Source organism: Acromyrmex echinatior, chromosome 3 (genome assembly GCF_024713525.1).
Source record: "Acromyrmex echinatior isolate Ae372 chromosome 3, ASM2471352v2, whole genome shotgun sequence".
Taxonomy (NCBI): Eukaryota; Metazoa; Arthropoda; class Insecta; order Hymenoptera; family Formicidae; genus Acromyrmex; species Acromyrmex echinatior.
This window is the reverse complement of record NC_141854.1, coordinates 4,658,107-4,674,352: the sequence shown is the minus strand read 5'-3', so window position 1 is coordinate 4,674,352 and position 16,246 is coordinate 4,658,107. Positions and strand designations below refer to the sequence as shown.

General features: G+C 30.4%; 2 protein-coding genes and 1 pseudogene across 2 annotated transcripts; 2 read left to right on the top strand and 1 right to left on the bottom strand.

Annotated features, from left to right (window-relative positions):
• The first annotated feature begins 463 nt into the window (after positions 1 to 463).
• Positions 464 to 1,881, top strand: LOC147910141 (uncharacterized; annotated as a pseudogene).
• A 5,243-nt stretch (positions 1,882 to 7,124) lies between these two features.
• On the top strand, positions 7,125 to 9,830 carry mRpL3 (mitochondrial ribosomal protein L3). Its single transcript, XM_011050949.2, has 7 exons — positions 7,125 to 7,446; positions 8,154 to 8,241; positions 8,336 to 8,575; positions 8,685 to 8,819; positions 8,889 to 9,049; positions 9,170 to 9,359; positions 9,524 to 9,830. Exons 1-7 carry the CDS (start codon positions 7,385 to 7,387, stop codon positions 9,761 to 9,763), a joined length of 1,116 nt encoding a protein of 371 aa, XP_011049251.2. The 5' UTR covers positions 7,125 to 7,384; the 3' UTR covers positions 9,764 to 9,830.
• Positions 9,831 to 10,048: 218 nt separating this feature from the next.
• On the bottom strand, positions 10,049 to 15,055 carry Kap-alpha3 (karyopherin alpha3). Its single transcript, XM_011050950.2, has 9 exons — positions 14,582 to 15,055; positions 13,028 to 13,130; positions 12,744 to 12,948; positions 12,399 to 12,559; positions 12,020 to 12,246; positions 11,390 to 11,755; positions 11,062 to 11,296; positions 10,843 to 10,934; positions 10,049 to 10,755 (listed from the first exon to the last, which is right to left on the bottom strand). The coding sequence occupies exons 1-9, from the start codon at positions 14,648 to 14,650 to the stop codon at positions 10,669 to 10,671; spliced, it is 1,545 nt and encodes a 514-aa protein (XP_011049252.1). The 5' UTR covers positions 14,651 to 15,055; the 3' UTR covers positions 10,049 to 10,668.
• Between the last annotated feature and the right edge of the window lie 1,191 nt (positions 15,056 to 16,246).

Sequence of the window (16,246 nt, the reverse complement as noted above, 5' to 3'; positions counted from 1 at the left end):
CAAAACAATTTATTAGTCCATATAATTACAAATCTTGAATGATATTGATATACATACTCATATATTTATATATTAATATAAATTTACAAATATATTTTTTTATATTACAGATGCATTCTCACGAAAATTAAGTAACTTGAGGATTTGTACATTACATTTTACTGATTATTATATTATAAGCTATACAAACACACACACACACACACACACACACACACACACACACACACACACACACACACAAAACACACAACACACAGCACGGCGAAATTTAAAAGATTGAGCACTTCCAACTTTGCAATAACTATCCATAGTAAATGAATAAGATAATACTAGTACTATTATTTCAAATTTAGAAGATGTAGATATTCAGCAATTACTATCAATATTAACTGAACAAGATACAACTAATACTAGTATTATTTCAAATTTTGAAAATGTAAATATTCATCATTCTGGTGTAATGCTAAAGCCAAAGTGCAAGCAAGTCAATATACAATCATCATTTTCGAATCAAGTATGTAGAAATATGGAAATTGAGACAAGTTAAAAAACTATTATATAAAAGAAAGATTCAAATCTGCAAGCAATGTAAATGAATTAATAAATTGCGAAAGGAAAATAAGTGAGAAAAAATAATATCAGATTTCTCATCTGTACAAAGAATCTTTTTGGATATAATCAAAATTAATTTAAAATGTAAACTAAAGGTATACTCCTCATAACTTTTTATTATTGGCTTTTAGTTTATATCGATGTTTTGATATTTTATTATATAGAAAAGTAAACAATTTTAATGTGATTATTAATGACACATTGAATGATGCGCTAGTTACCTTATGACTACTACTAGAATCAATGTAATAAAGCAGTGCTAGGATTTAATTACACATTTTGGCCGATTTTCAGTTTGATTCCTTATTTCACCGCGCGCAGCCTAAATGCCGATCAGCATAACACTTAATAATGCTTTTTTTTTAAGCTTGAACACGTTATTTATTGTAGTATTTTGTATTTAATTTTTCTGTTGTAGTTTTAGATTTGCAGTTATAAGTTATTTACTTATATATAAAATAATAATATTATATAAAATAATAATGTTTTACACTCTCTAGGAGCAACGATATAATGCAAAACAAAAAGCGTTCTCATTAATGTTGTATAAAACAATAGGAAAGTGTGCATACAATAGTTTAAGAAATATTTTTGAAGAAATTCCGTCAATACAAACATTGCAATTAATGTTACATAAGATACTTCTATCCTCCAGATTAAATCCTTTTATCTTGAAACATTTGAAAAATATAGCTCACAATATGTCAATAAAAGATAAGGTGCATTCTTATATGAGATGAGATATCTATACAACCTAAACTTACATGATGTTGGAAAAGAAGTAATATATGGTCTTGAAGATTGGGACAATAATTGCACAAGAAAAATCGCCGATCATGTTTTAATTTTTATACGGGAATTAAATTCTAACTGGAAAATGCCAATTTTATATAATTTTTGTGATAAACAAACAAAGACTCCACAATTAATTCGTTGTATGAAAGAACATATAAAAGAAATAGTGAATGCAGGCTTTCACATTATTGCAATTGTATGCGATCAAGGCTCGTCGAACGTAACAGTGATAAAAAATGTATTATTACATACTTATACTCGTATATGAAGTAGAATTTACAAAATAGACCAAGATGTAAGTTATTATATTTATTGTACTTATTTTATTTGAAACATGTTGCAACAATTTTAATTTATTTTCATCTTTGTTAATAGGTCAAACTTTTGAAGTTGCAATACAACGAAATTATTCCATTATTTAATCCACCATATCTTATTAAAGTTATAAGGACTAATTTATTAACGAAAGAATCTAATCAGTTAGAAATACAATAAACCAGATAAAACAACATCATGAGACATAATAAAAACGGCATGAATAATGGATCGAAAAATTAATACAATTCGATCACAATTAAAAAAATTAACAGCGGAACATATAATTGAAGACAAAATTAAGAAAATTTGTGTAAAATATACAACACAAGTCCTTAGTGGAATCATGACTAGTATCATTGAAACATTGGTAAGATCAAATTGTAAATACACAGATAATTAAAAGAAAAAAATAACATAAAAAATTATTATATAATATAAAAATATAAAAATATACGAAATAAAAGAGAAGAAAATATTAATATACTAAAATAATACTACAATTATAAATGTACTCTAATTGCATATATCAAAAATAAATTTTTATAATCTAAAGAAAAAAGTATTTATATAAAAATGTGTTTTTATAGGTGTTACGACCATAGAGGATAAGAAATATAAAATAAATATCGAAGAAGGAATTGCGACAGCGGAAACAGTTAACTTGTTCAATGATTTATTCGATTCCGTAAATGGAGGTGATAAAAAGGATAATAATGAATTATTTGGTCCAATAATGGAAAATAATGATCACCATGAATTTTGAGTGAAAGCAAAAAGTATATTTAATATGTCCTATACTGGGTATAAAGTTTCCCCTGAAATTGTAAAATCGGTACTAACTTTAGTAAACTGGTGTTCCACTATTAATGGTTTTCAAAAATTATGGCAGATTGTTCATGAGAAATATGATTTTAACAAATTAAATGCAAGTTACATTAATCAGGAGTTCTTAGAAAATTTTTTTTGGTTAGATTAGAAGTCATTCTGCTCGTAATATATAAATCCTCGGCAATTTGAAAAATCATTTTTTACTTTATTTGTTAGTAATATGAAATTAGTTTCTATAATTGGCGATAATTGCGAAGTTTCTAATGATGAATCTCCTCTATTATTGATTATGGAAAAATGTTTAGAAGATAACATTAACATACAAAATTACGATAAAGATGATGTATCTGAATTAATTACGGAAGATAATGTTGCCGAGGAATCAATAACTGCATCATTATTAGATAGTCAGGAAGGAATTATTAAATCTATTCTTAAAGAAGTTTGTTATTGTTACCGATTGAAAATAACCTAAGAACCAATGATTTTCTAGTTTATACAAAGCAAATTACACGTATAATTAATAAGTTATTGAAAACTAGAGCTCATCGATGAAATATTTTAAAAATACTAGAATTTTTTGGAAGTTGGACATGGGTTCTAATAAATGTAATGAGCATATTAATATACATAAAATTATTATACATGTAATTGCAGTAAAGACTATTATTTCATGGTGCGAAAAAAAATGTCATAATAAATGCAGATATATCTATAGATATATTACAGCATGAAATTAACAATATTTTGAAAATTGAACGAATGCGTGAATGTTACAAAAACGAAAAATGCAAACAAAAATATTAAAAGAATATAGAAATTTGATTAGAAAATAAAAATAAAATATCTTTTAGTTTATAATTAAATTAATATTTTATTTTTTTACTAAGTTTTTTGTTTATATTTTATGTAGAAGACTAAAAAATCTATTTTTAAAATCTCATTGCTTTTTTACTTAGAGCAAAGATATATAATATTATATCTCATATTCTTGCTTATTCTTGCCTATTTTTGCTTATATATGTATATATATATATATATTAGGTGTTGGAATTAATTCGTAGCGTTTTACAAGTGATGGGAAGTACTTTCATTAATGTATTTTTTAATGCTCATGTGAAATAAATAACATTCTTTCATTAAAAAACACTACGAATTAATTCCAACATCTAATATATATATATATATATATATATATATATATATATATATATATATACAAGATGATCCAAAATTCCCGCATCCGGAGATTAAGACGTGATACTTTATGTTAAAACAAATAACTTTTTTCTTTAACAAAATTGCGTCCGACAAATAGTTTTTGCAGTAGAGCAGGTTGAAGTTAACGAATAAGCGTTCTTATCTACATGGCATCCTTGTTTAACGTAGGCAAATAACAAGGATGTAATGATTCACTGGCTGCGGTCGATTTGGATGCTTTCAGTGCTTTTCAGTACTTCTATTCTTATTTTATGTCTAATGAACGATAAAGACAAAATGATGATTACAAGCGCGAGAGCGTCCAAATCGACTGCAGCCACTGTGTCTAACTATGTCCTTGCTGGGAAGCATCCGTAGGCCGGTATTCATAGTCAGATCTTATATTCAAGACCATTTTAAGCCAGTATTCACAATCGAATCTTATATTTAAAGCCGCTTCTACATTAAGCCGGTTCTACAATCAGTTGCAAGCCGATCGCAAGTTTGTTGCAACAGTCAATCTTGCATTTTGAAATCAACGGTTCAGATTGGCTGTCGCAACAAACTTGCGATTGGCTTGCAACTAATGTAGAACCGACTTAAGATCGTCTTAAGTACAGTTTTAAGAAGTCACGAACCAATTAAAGGGCCGTATTTGCATTTTAAGACATTACTTAAGACAGTCTTGAAATAAAGTGGGGAGCACAGATTTTTACATAACACATAAAACATAAGAAAATCAACCAATCAGAGTCCTTTATTTTACGGAAAGGAAGGAAATAAAGCACTTTGATTGGTTCATTTTCTTATGCCTTATGTGTTATGCTTTAAGGTTCTACATTAGTTGCAAGCCTATCACAAGTTGCGACAGTCAATATGAAGCGTTGATTTTAAAATGCAAGAGGGATGTGTATATATTTATAACTAATGATAACGGAACACCGTTACAAGAAAATAATTCATTGTATGTAATGGACACGAGAGATAAGTAGAAAATATGATTCAAAAGCTTGTATCAAGGTTAAATGTAATGCATATATGTATGCACGTACGTACATATATGGTTCATTTTAGTTTATCTCTTTCTACTAAATAAAATATTAAATATAATATTATACACACACACACATACATACGCGCGCACGCGAAGGTTCGTACAGAACGAAAATTTATTGATATCTCATCCGATGTGTACTACAATGCAGTAAAGATGCATATAATTTTATGATTAAAAAATGTTTAAGAATCAATTTGCAAAACCTTAAGAGCTGTCGCAGACAAAATTTTTGTAACAGTAACCTTAAGACATAAATTTAAGCCGATGAGAAATAACAGTAAACTTATTCATGAGGCGAGTTTCAACCGATTGAAATTCACTTCATCGCGAGGTTATGGGTAAATTTGCTGTTATTTTTATTTTCGTTAGATTACATAGACCTAAAGCAATATCCTGATTGGCTCATCGGCTTAAGTTCACGTCTTACGGTCACTGTTGCGGCAGTCCTAAAGCTCGGTTGCACCAACGTTACTTTGGCTCAATCTCACCAACTCCAATTAAGCTAATTGATCGATTAAGTGTCAACCATGATTGATCGATTCTACTGAATAGCAAATGTAATTCAGTTCCAATGTAACAATCGATTAGATTAATCAGAGTTGATGAAATCGACTGTTTGACTTTAAACGAGATTTAACTCTATTTGCTACGTTTTAAAGCCAAAAAGAGACAAAGGCCTGATTTGCACCAACATTACTTTAATTTTAAGCGACTTAAAACTCTTTCCTTTTCTGTCTCTCTATCGGTTTTGAAAAAAGAAAGAGAGATTTTTAAACTTTGCTTAAAATCAAAATAACGTTGGTGTAATCAGGACAAAGACAAAGGGTTTTAAGCCTCGCTTAATGCCGGTTGCAGTTCAGCGCGATGTTCGTCGCGTGTGACTCGCGATATTTAATGAGCATATATTGGGTCATCTAAAAAGTATCCGCGGTACTTTGTCACTAGATATATGACCATCAACACACATCAGTGACAAAAAACCGCGGATACTTTTTAGATGACTCAATATATGATGAACATCGATAAAACTGTACGCTTATTGGATATCGCGTGTCACGCGCGACAAATATCGCGCTGGTCTGCAGCCGGCATTAAGCGAGGTTTAAACTCTTTGTTTTTGTCTTTTTTAGCTTCAAAACGAAGCAAATAGAATTTTAAGTCTCGCTTAAAGTTAAAGAGCCGATTTCATCAACTTCGATTAACCTAATCGGTAAGGGGATTTTTAGGCCTTAGCACATATCTTACGTAACAGTAATTATAAGATGTACCGTAAGAATCAGCCAATTAGAATTAAGAGTTCAAAAGAATTCTCGATTGTGATTGACTCATTCTTACTGTATATCTTAAGGTATATTTTCACGAGCTGCTCAAACTGGCTGTTTCAGCGACAAAAAAGATCACATGACGTCTTTTGTCACAAAATTATTAGAGCAACAATTTTATACGAAAAAGAGCAAAAAGCATTAAATTTGATATTTAAACGATTCGATATGATGTCTACTTTTCAAGACTGAAGATGATAAATCGATATTTATGTGTTACATGTAGCACAATTATATGTACTAAATATCGATTTATTATCTCCAGTCTTGAAAAGTGGATGTACTATATATACTAATAGCGTTTTCTCTTGGCTGTATTATCGTCCACCAGTGCAACACTCAAACAGTGTAACGTCTTTCCTTGGCTGGTGGTAGGCGAACTCCTTCAGTGTAATGTGTTTCCGTGGCTATATAGTGCAAATTTTATGCACGAAGTGGGATTTTGCTACACGATCTCAAAGAGACGGTGTAGAGCCAGTGTAACATTAAAAATGTAAAAATGGAAATCAACCGGTAGCAGCATTAGGAGCTCCATATAATAAAAGGAACAAGGAACAGAGAACAGAGAATAAGAATTTCAATCTATCAGAAATTATGTATTCCACAAATAGGTTGAATCTGATAGGTCTTATTCTCTGTTCTCTGTTCCTTTTATTGTGCGAAGTCCCTTAAACGATAGCATGAAGTAGTGTACACCATGGTGTATGTACACTTGTGTAGTGCAGCACTGATGCAGCACTTACACGCAACTGATATAGTGCGAGGTTACACTCAATGTATCCCAAGAGAAAATTCCATAAGAAAAATAGTTGCTATGTAGTTTACATCCTTCTGCCTTCTGCCAAGATGTGTCGCCTTCTCCTGACTCAAAGCCACCAATCTCCGTATTTGAATCTCCCTCGCTCGGTTCGCGATCGTGGGCCTTTAGTGTGGAGAGGGCAACATATTCAATCATACCAATATATTTTTATCTTCGTTACTCATGCTCTAACTCTCGCTACTCGCCGCATGGTGCGGCTCCATCGTTTCTGGCTATACCGATGATAGGAGACGAGGCCACTTACTTGCAAAGAAGAAGAAGAAGTAAATACAGTTGTCGAAACACAATCTTTATAAATCTATTGACTTTATTCATGCGACTCAGAATGCACCTTGATATTTGAACTTCTCAGCACTCCGTTTTTAAGTTTACTTGATAATTACTTAATATTTGTGATTTGAGAAGAATAATTGTCAGATCGCATTAAGAATGACATCGCTTTTAAAGACGATTAATGGGATTCAACTTTTTCACAAATGCTTGAAACAAAGGTATGTCATGGTTGTTTTGTAATATTTTGTATGTAGGTGCAAAATATATTACAATATTTCACTTTACACGCGCGTGCTGAATTATTTAAATATACATATATCTGGTTTCATTGAAATTGCATGTTCCTGAGATAAAAAGTACTATATGATAAATTCTTGTAAATTTCTTTATATAAATAAGCGGAAATATGATTTAAAAATGTAATCCGTTAATGATTTGCTTGATGTTTCATTTTCAACTTGTAAATATTATAAATTAGCTGTAATAAAATATAATGTTATTTAAGCTTTCATAATATTTACAAACGGTAAAATACAAGTACAAAATAATTAAAACAAGATGTGTAAATAAAAGAGTTTAGTTGTATTTGATAAATAAAAACGAAGAACCTGAGATAATATTTTATTAATATATGCATATATATATTTATATAGAATATTAATATAGAATTTATATAGAATATTAATGTAATAAATATATAGATATATGGAGGAATGAAAGCAATAGCGATCATTTTTTTAAACTTACTGACTTGAGGTCATTTATGAGGCAGTTTACTGAAGTAAATATGTAAAAAAATCTTTGTTTCTTGAAATCATAATTAAGTAATTTATACCACTATGGTTTTACTCCTATATATATGTATATGTATGTGTGTGTGTGTGTGTGTGTCTTTATAACATTTTATATTTTTGTAAACTTGCAGTATTAATACATCTGTTCCAAAACGAGAAAAATATTTACCGAAACCTAGATATCGTCATCCAGAGTGGCTTCCAAAACCATTACGTGTTGTATGTAATTAGCATATAAATAATTTATTCTTATCTTGATGTAATACTTAATATCAAAATAGTACAAAAATACATAAAAGTACTTTTATTGTAGGTGTATGATGAACAGCTAACAAAAGATAATAAGCAGTTTCTTGATGAAGTGGTTCAAGATAAATATGACCCATCCACTATCGGATTTGGAACAAAACTTTCTCCTTTGAAAATAGATCTAATTGAACCTACTATACAGTGGAAGCAAGGTATGAAACGTACTGGTTTAATCGCCAAGAAAATAGGAGTGTATCCATTATGGTTAAAAAATGGGAAAAAAGTTAACTCGACGTTACTTCAGGTAAATGGAGCAGCCTTTAACAAGCACAGTCTGCTATCATTTTAATTTCTATTTTATTCTATATACACATATATATGTATATAAAATTATGTTCTATATTTTAATTTAGGTTGTTGATAATGAAATAGTAAAATACATACCACCAGAAAAATTTTTTCCAGTAAAAAGTAAAAAACCTGCAATCCAAATAAAAAACAGACGCGGATGTCTTGTAGTAGGAGCAGAAAATATAGATCCGCAATTAGTATGTAATTAAAAAATTATGCGATAATTTTTTTATATCATGTGAAATTGAAAGTATCTTTTTGCATAGATTACTAAAGAATATTACAATATTTTTAATGATACTGGAGTTACGCCAAAACGTGTATTAAGAAGATTTATAGTATCTCCAGAAGCAGCGTTGCAACCAGGAACTCCTTTATTTGCTACACATTTTAAACCAGGAGAAATTGTCGATATTCGCGGAAAAACGTAAGTAATTTTTATCTTGTCATATTGTTACATGTATTATTTTATAAAAAGAAAAAATAGAATGATCATATCAATTAATTTTATTATTTACGAAAAATTGAAACGTATTAATTTCTTTAGAATTGATCGTGGGTTCCAAGGTGTCATGAAACGATGGGGCTTTAAAGGGATGCCTGCCAGTCATGGCGTAACCAAAACTCACAGAAGACCTGGAAACATCGGGTCGGGTGGCGAGAAAAGCCGAGTTATGCCTGGCACTAAAATGCCTGGACACATGGGTAATAGATGGCGTATTATTAGAGGTGTTCGAGTAAGTAAATTATATCTCTAATTAAAGAAATATATTTAAAAAACAAGAAATGTGTATATGTATGTGTTATTTATATCCTAAAATTTGAGCTTATAAGTTTTGTTTTAGAAGTTCGTTACTACAGTTTACTACTCTTTCTTTTGATAATGTGATTTGTTTTATAGATTTTACGAATAAATACCAAGTATAATGTGATTTGGATTCTGGGACACAATATACCTGGAGAAATTAATACTTATTGTTATATATATGATACATTGCTTCCTCTGAGGCAACCTACAACAGCACCGAATTTCCCTACGTATTTACCAAGTATCACAGAGGAGTCACTTCCAGAGGAACTGTATGCAGATAATGTTCATTCATTTGCAGATCCTACGATAGAATTTAAAGAAGAATCTTAATTATATATATATATATATATATATCTGTATGACATTAAATTAAAAAATATGTATAATTGCAAAACCATTTACAGAGTTTACATACTTTTTTCCAAACAATAGTTACATAGTAACTAAGAATCAGTACAGAGACATTTTAGTACAGAGAATTAGACATTTGACTTCCAACTTCATACTAATAAATCAAAATAAAATCATCGAATGATGAATGGTCGAAGTTGTACCGAATTTCCGTTGAAATTTTATTGGTTGTCTGCTCCTTACAGAAATATCCATACTTATCAATTATGCTAGCAAAGAGTAATCAATTGATTCATTTATTCAGTAATCAATATCATTATAAATTTAACATGCCTAAAATATACACGAATTATTTTATAAAAGTAATATCGCTAACCAAGACTCGTCCTGAGTTAGAGTGGAGAGCAGCATGATCAAGCACAATAGATCCTTTTTTTTCCATTAACTTAACATCTTATTGTGAAGTTATTCGACTTCTAGAATAATTTACTCACATACGTTATGTAATTAGCTGCGCTCAGCTAAAGACTGCTAATATGCGTTTATCATATATTATAAAAGAATAAAGGTAACATACATGATAAGAAAAGGGAAAGAAAAAAAATCAAAATTCAATGCTCAATTTAGTGGTTACCAACTCCTTCATTCCATAACTTTCTTCTTTTGCTTTGTTCTAATTTTCCGAATACGGAAAAGTCGATAAATCACACTGTATGTTTGTAAGAACAAACGCAATAATTCATTGATTCAATAGCAGTAAGTTCATATTGCTATGCTTTCATTGGAATAGGAAGGAGATGTAGAAATAGGAAAGAGAAAGCAAGATGACTCCGTGTTGGAGTTTGTCGGGGGACGGCACGATCGGATAAGAAATGGAGACCCTCTCAGAATTTAAAACCTTCACTCGGAATACTCGTCGTCTGATCGAACTCAAAAGCTCCTTCGTGCGATGTCAATGGTGCATCATCCGCCTAAAATTAATGAGGTAATTTGAATTTATATAAAAATGAATTTATATAAAATTCATGTTAATGTTATTAAAAGTTATAATGTCTCACCTCTTCTGAAAAGTATTGCTCGATAATGTCATATGCTAATTTATAAATATCTACATTTTCATGGTTTTGTAATGCCTCAATCTTATCCAAACCTTCAAATAAAAAAATATAATACATATAAACACACATACATATTTGTCTTATTATTAAATTTGTTATACTTCAATCGTATATATGGAAAAAAAACAAATCTATTGAAATATAATAAAGCATATTTACCAGCACATTCCTCAATCATGTTAGCCAAATGTTCAACTTGCGCTCCAGCAAGTTTAAGCATATTATGAATTCCGTCCAATACCACCTGTACAACTTGAGTATCTTTACAAGACAAAAGATCACAAAATGGACCAATAACACCCTCTTGTATAAGTCGTGCAACTTGATCTCTATTACCACTTATCGTAAGATTACTAATAGCCCATGCTGCTTCCTTTTGTGTTTGAAATTCTCCCTAAAAAAACAAAGTGTAAATAACATTACATATGTAACAATATATAGTTGTAGTAATAACACTTCATTTATTTATATAAGACGGTATATTTACTTTTGCTAAATTACGAATAATGAGTGGTAACAGTCCTGCGTCTATAACTGCTTGTACTTGGGATTGATTACCGGCAGTAATATTTGAAAGAAACCAGACTGCTTCTTTACAAATTTTCTCTTTTGGATGAGTCAATAAATTTGGAAAATGCGAAAGTGCATCACAATTTAAAACAGTTTGTGTTTGCTCATCCGTACCAGTCACAATATTGCCGACTGCTCTGAGGGCAGCAGTCTGCACTTTAACTTCTTTGTGTGAAAGAAGTGGTATTAAACGAGGTACAACACCACTATCTATAACCATTTGAATTTGCTGGTTACCACCGTCAGTTAAATAACTCAAGGCCCATACAGTGTCAACAAGAATCTAAAAAATTGTTAGAATTAATAATAACTTTTATATCAGTAAAAAATGAATTAAAATAAAATTTAGTTTATTTATTACATTAAAAAGTACAATGGAAAAATAGTTTTATGAAATAAATGATAATTTTTGCAATTTTTTAGATTAAAAGATAGACATTAACCAGTTTCACTATAATTAAATTATTAGCAACAAGTTTATATTATAGAATCTTCCTTTATTATAAATAAAATATTATTTATATATTTATATAATCATAATACTTACATTAACATCATTATGATGAATAAGCATATTTAGAGCAGGTAAAATTTCATTTATGGTTTGAACTGGTGGTGGTGGATCTTTATTCCTACATAAGTTTACAATAACCCACGTTACGTTACGTAAAAATGTAATAGGTATATCTGGTTTAATAAATGTTAGCAGTGGTTTTACAACACCAAGTTTAATAACATAGTCTCTAGGTACTGGACCATCTCCAATAATGTTACCTATAATAAATAAAAATATATATTATATAACACAAATTCCTTTATTACAATATTTAGATTCTATCATGTAATTAAGAATTAATAACATATTTTTAAAAAACGTATGTATTCTAACTGAAATAGTACTTTTTTTAAATAATTATGTGTCATACCTAAGGCCCATACTGCTTGTTCACATACGTTTTGTTGACTTGAAAGCAACAAATGTAAAAATAGTGGTACTGCACCAGCAGTAACTACAGCTTGTGTTTGGGCCGATGTGCCACTTGCAATATTTGTTAAAGCCCAGGCTGCTTCAAATTGTAATGATGGGCTAAAACATTATATTAATAAAATAATTCTATAAACGTTCTATAGTCATAAAGATAGAGTTTAACGCACAAACAAATATAAATTAAAAAAAATATTTCCAAAATTATAACAAACAAGTAATATGATAAAAGTATCTAAAAACATAAGAAATATATAGCATACTTTCACAAAAAAATTTTTCTTACTTGTTATGTTGTTCAAGACAATGAACTAAGATTGGTAAAATACCACTATCTATCAACGGATCAATGGGTGGATTACGATCTGATGATAATAATTTCCTTGCTGATTGTACAGCTTGCAATTGTACTGTTGGATCTAAGCTACCTGCCTTTGCTACCAACTCTTCCAAATTGATTTTCGAAAGCTGTTTATCAATGTCATCTTCATCTACATGAAAAAATAATATATATTATTGTAATATTTCAACTTACTGCATAAAAAGAGAAATTTTAGTTTTTAATGTTACCTGTTGAATCTGTGATAGGTACATTTCTTCTTTTTTGTAAAGTTTCTTCTCGCTTATTTTTACGTAGTTCTACTGTCACTTCATTACGTCTTCTTCTCATTTCCTATAAATATTAATTTTAAGTTATACAATTGTAACATATCAGTTACAATTATATGTAGGCTGCATTCGAGAATCGCGCTATCAGTGCTATTTGTATCACCTATCTTTGTTTTACGTCTAATAAACAGTGAAGATAGAATGACACAAATAATACTGAGTGTCTCCCCGAATGCATCCGTAATATATCAGTTAATATATCAGTTTTCAAAAAATGATTAATTCAATTCACTAGTTCTTAACACGATTCCAAAATACTGGAGTATCAATAACAAAATTACAGCAATAGAAGAATATATAATTATATTCTATATAACTTTTTTATTAATCATTTTTTAAAATAATTTTATAATGTAGTATGTACATGCAAATTATAAGAATTATATGAACGTTTCTACTCTTTTAAATTATGCTAATTTTTAAATCCTGATATATATTATTCATAATATATATTAAATTATAAAATATCTGTAAAAATGTCTCTGTACTAAAAATCTGTACTAAAATGAATAAAAATCAAGTATGGAAAAAATAGGTTCAAATCATAAAAATATTTTTCATAATAAATTCTTTACAGATTTTAAAATATTAGTATCAAATTAAAGATCTAAATTAATTTGGAGTTTTATTATTACTTCAATTATTATTTCAGTTAGATTGTGTAATCCAAAAGTAATCGATGCATAGTCATATATCTGAGATAAATTTATTTAAAATACAAATAAATCTATTATTCTAACACTTAAGGTTAATTTTGACTGTAACTGACGTTTCTCTTAGTTGAAAAAATCAAGTTTATTTAAGTATATATAAATTGATCATTTTAATAGAATATAATAAATAATTCACTTTACATAATTGGAATATGGAATAAAGATTAAATGATTCTTACATATATTTTAATATGAATACATACATCAAAAATTTGTATAATCTCAAGATAAACAAATGTTGAGAAATACAAATGTATATAACTTAATAAAATAATACTATCAAACTATATATATTATAATGCATAATGATTACATATAATATGACAATTTGAATATAATTATAAAAATGAAATAGCAAACAAACCAATAAATTATAAAAGAAACAAGTAAAACAAGAGAAAAACGAAGAAATGGTAAAATGAGAAAAAAAGTAAGAGACAGAAAAGAAAGAAAAAATGAAGGGATAAAGTGGTAATGTAAGAAATATGGAAGATGGAAAGAAAGATAATAGATGCAAAAAGAATAAAAAGAAACAAGAAGAAAACAGGTGCGGAAGGAAAAGGAATAGAGAGAAATCTGGAGGAAGGAGAAATAATTCCTATAAATGCATGCACGAGTTTAAAAGGGAGGAGGGGAAGGGTGGTATCATGCAGAATGACGAACGTCTCGTTCCAGTGAAAAATTTTCATCACATGAGAAACTCAATTATTTCCTCGTGGATAGGCAATAATGATTCACTTACCTCCTGATCTTTGCCTTTGTTCTTAAACACCATCATTCGGTTCTTGTTCAGCATTGCTTCGGACGCCATTTTTTCAATAACCAATTTCCGTGCTCGCGTAAATCAATGTGTGCCGGCACGCGGCTGTTCGTTAAACGTTATCGTGAAATGTATATCGCGTAGTCGCGTAAATTCCTGACCGCTCCTAAGTGCCTGGTTGTGCTACGTTACCTGTTCCACGACCTATTCCAGTCTACATCGACTGAATTGCACTCCGACCCGACGAGTCACTCAATGCGGTGTACATACGTAGATACATGCGTCAATATGCAGTATCATGCATTAACGCTCGATCGCGTAATAATTAACACCGTCGTGTAATACAGCACCGCTCTAAATCTTTCGTGGCTCGCGAGCCTTTTTTTCTCACGATTAGAACCAACGACCAACTGTAATTGGCGAGCAGGCGGAACACCGAACAGGAACAGATCACGAATGTTTCCTAGCGTTCCTAAAAGAGTGCGAAAGGACGTCGGCGATTGTCACGAAACAAGAACAATGAAACGCTCCGAAACGCTACATTTATTGTCTACTGCCTAAAGGTACATCTTCACGAACTGCTAAAATAAAATATGTTCGTTTTGTTACGATGAATGTCGTATGACGGATGTCGTACGTAGTGTGAGTCGTATATTTCAAGTACGCTGGGTTCATTCGAAGCGACCCCGAGCAGCTCCCGAGAGACAAACGAATAGTGCTTAAGCAATTGGGCCAGAGGCCTAGTTTCCACCGAGGGTTTAATCCAGATCAGAATGTAAAAACCAACCAACTATAGTCGAGTGCCCTGTTACAGTCGAACGTCAGGGAAATGCTTGACTGTAATTGGTTAGTTCTTACATTCTGATCCGGATTAAACTCTCAGTGGAAACTAGGCTAGAATTGTCATTCAAGATGCATTTTCACGAGTTGGTCAAACTGGCTTTCAGCGACAAAAAAGATCACGTGATGACTTTTGTCGCAAAACTATTAAGCCTAGGTTGCATCAATGTTACTTTAATTTTAAGCGAGGCTTAAAACTCTCTTTGTCCCTGTTTCTTTTCAGTTTTAAAATAAGATAGAGAGAGTTTTAAATTTCGCTTAAAATCAAAATAATGTCGGTACAACCGGGTGTAAGGTGACAATTTTATACACGAAAAAGGGCAAAAAACGTTTTTGACATTTGAGCGACATATTTGATATGTTCGTATTTTTCAAGTATTCTTTGCAATATTAATACGCTGAATTAAATAGTTATTAGATTATTCTGATTGCATCGAATCCTCTATCTGGATCAGCAATAAAAAAAAGAATATATTAGGTTATGTATATCATATGCAGTCAACGATGATCAACACGGTCGATACAATGTCAGCACTGTCAATAGTGTTTGAACGTTTGACAGTTGTAGTTGAAACTGTTCAAACAACAAAATTACAACCGTTGGATAACGAGCGACAAATCTGTCGCTCCAATTGCTTATTTTAGCAGCATGTGAAAATGTAGCCCTTTAGCCCGGATCCTCATACAGGCAACGGCGTTCTGATATCGAACGCTGATTGATAAAAAATCCGGACGATGAGAGTAAATTTTATCTTCACAATTGGCTTTTCACTAATCAGCGCTCTGTGTCAAAGCGCTGTTGTATCT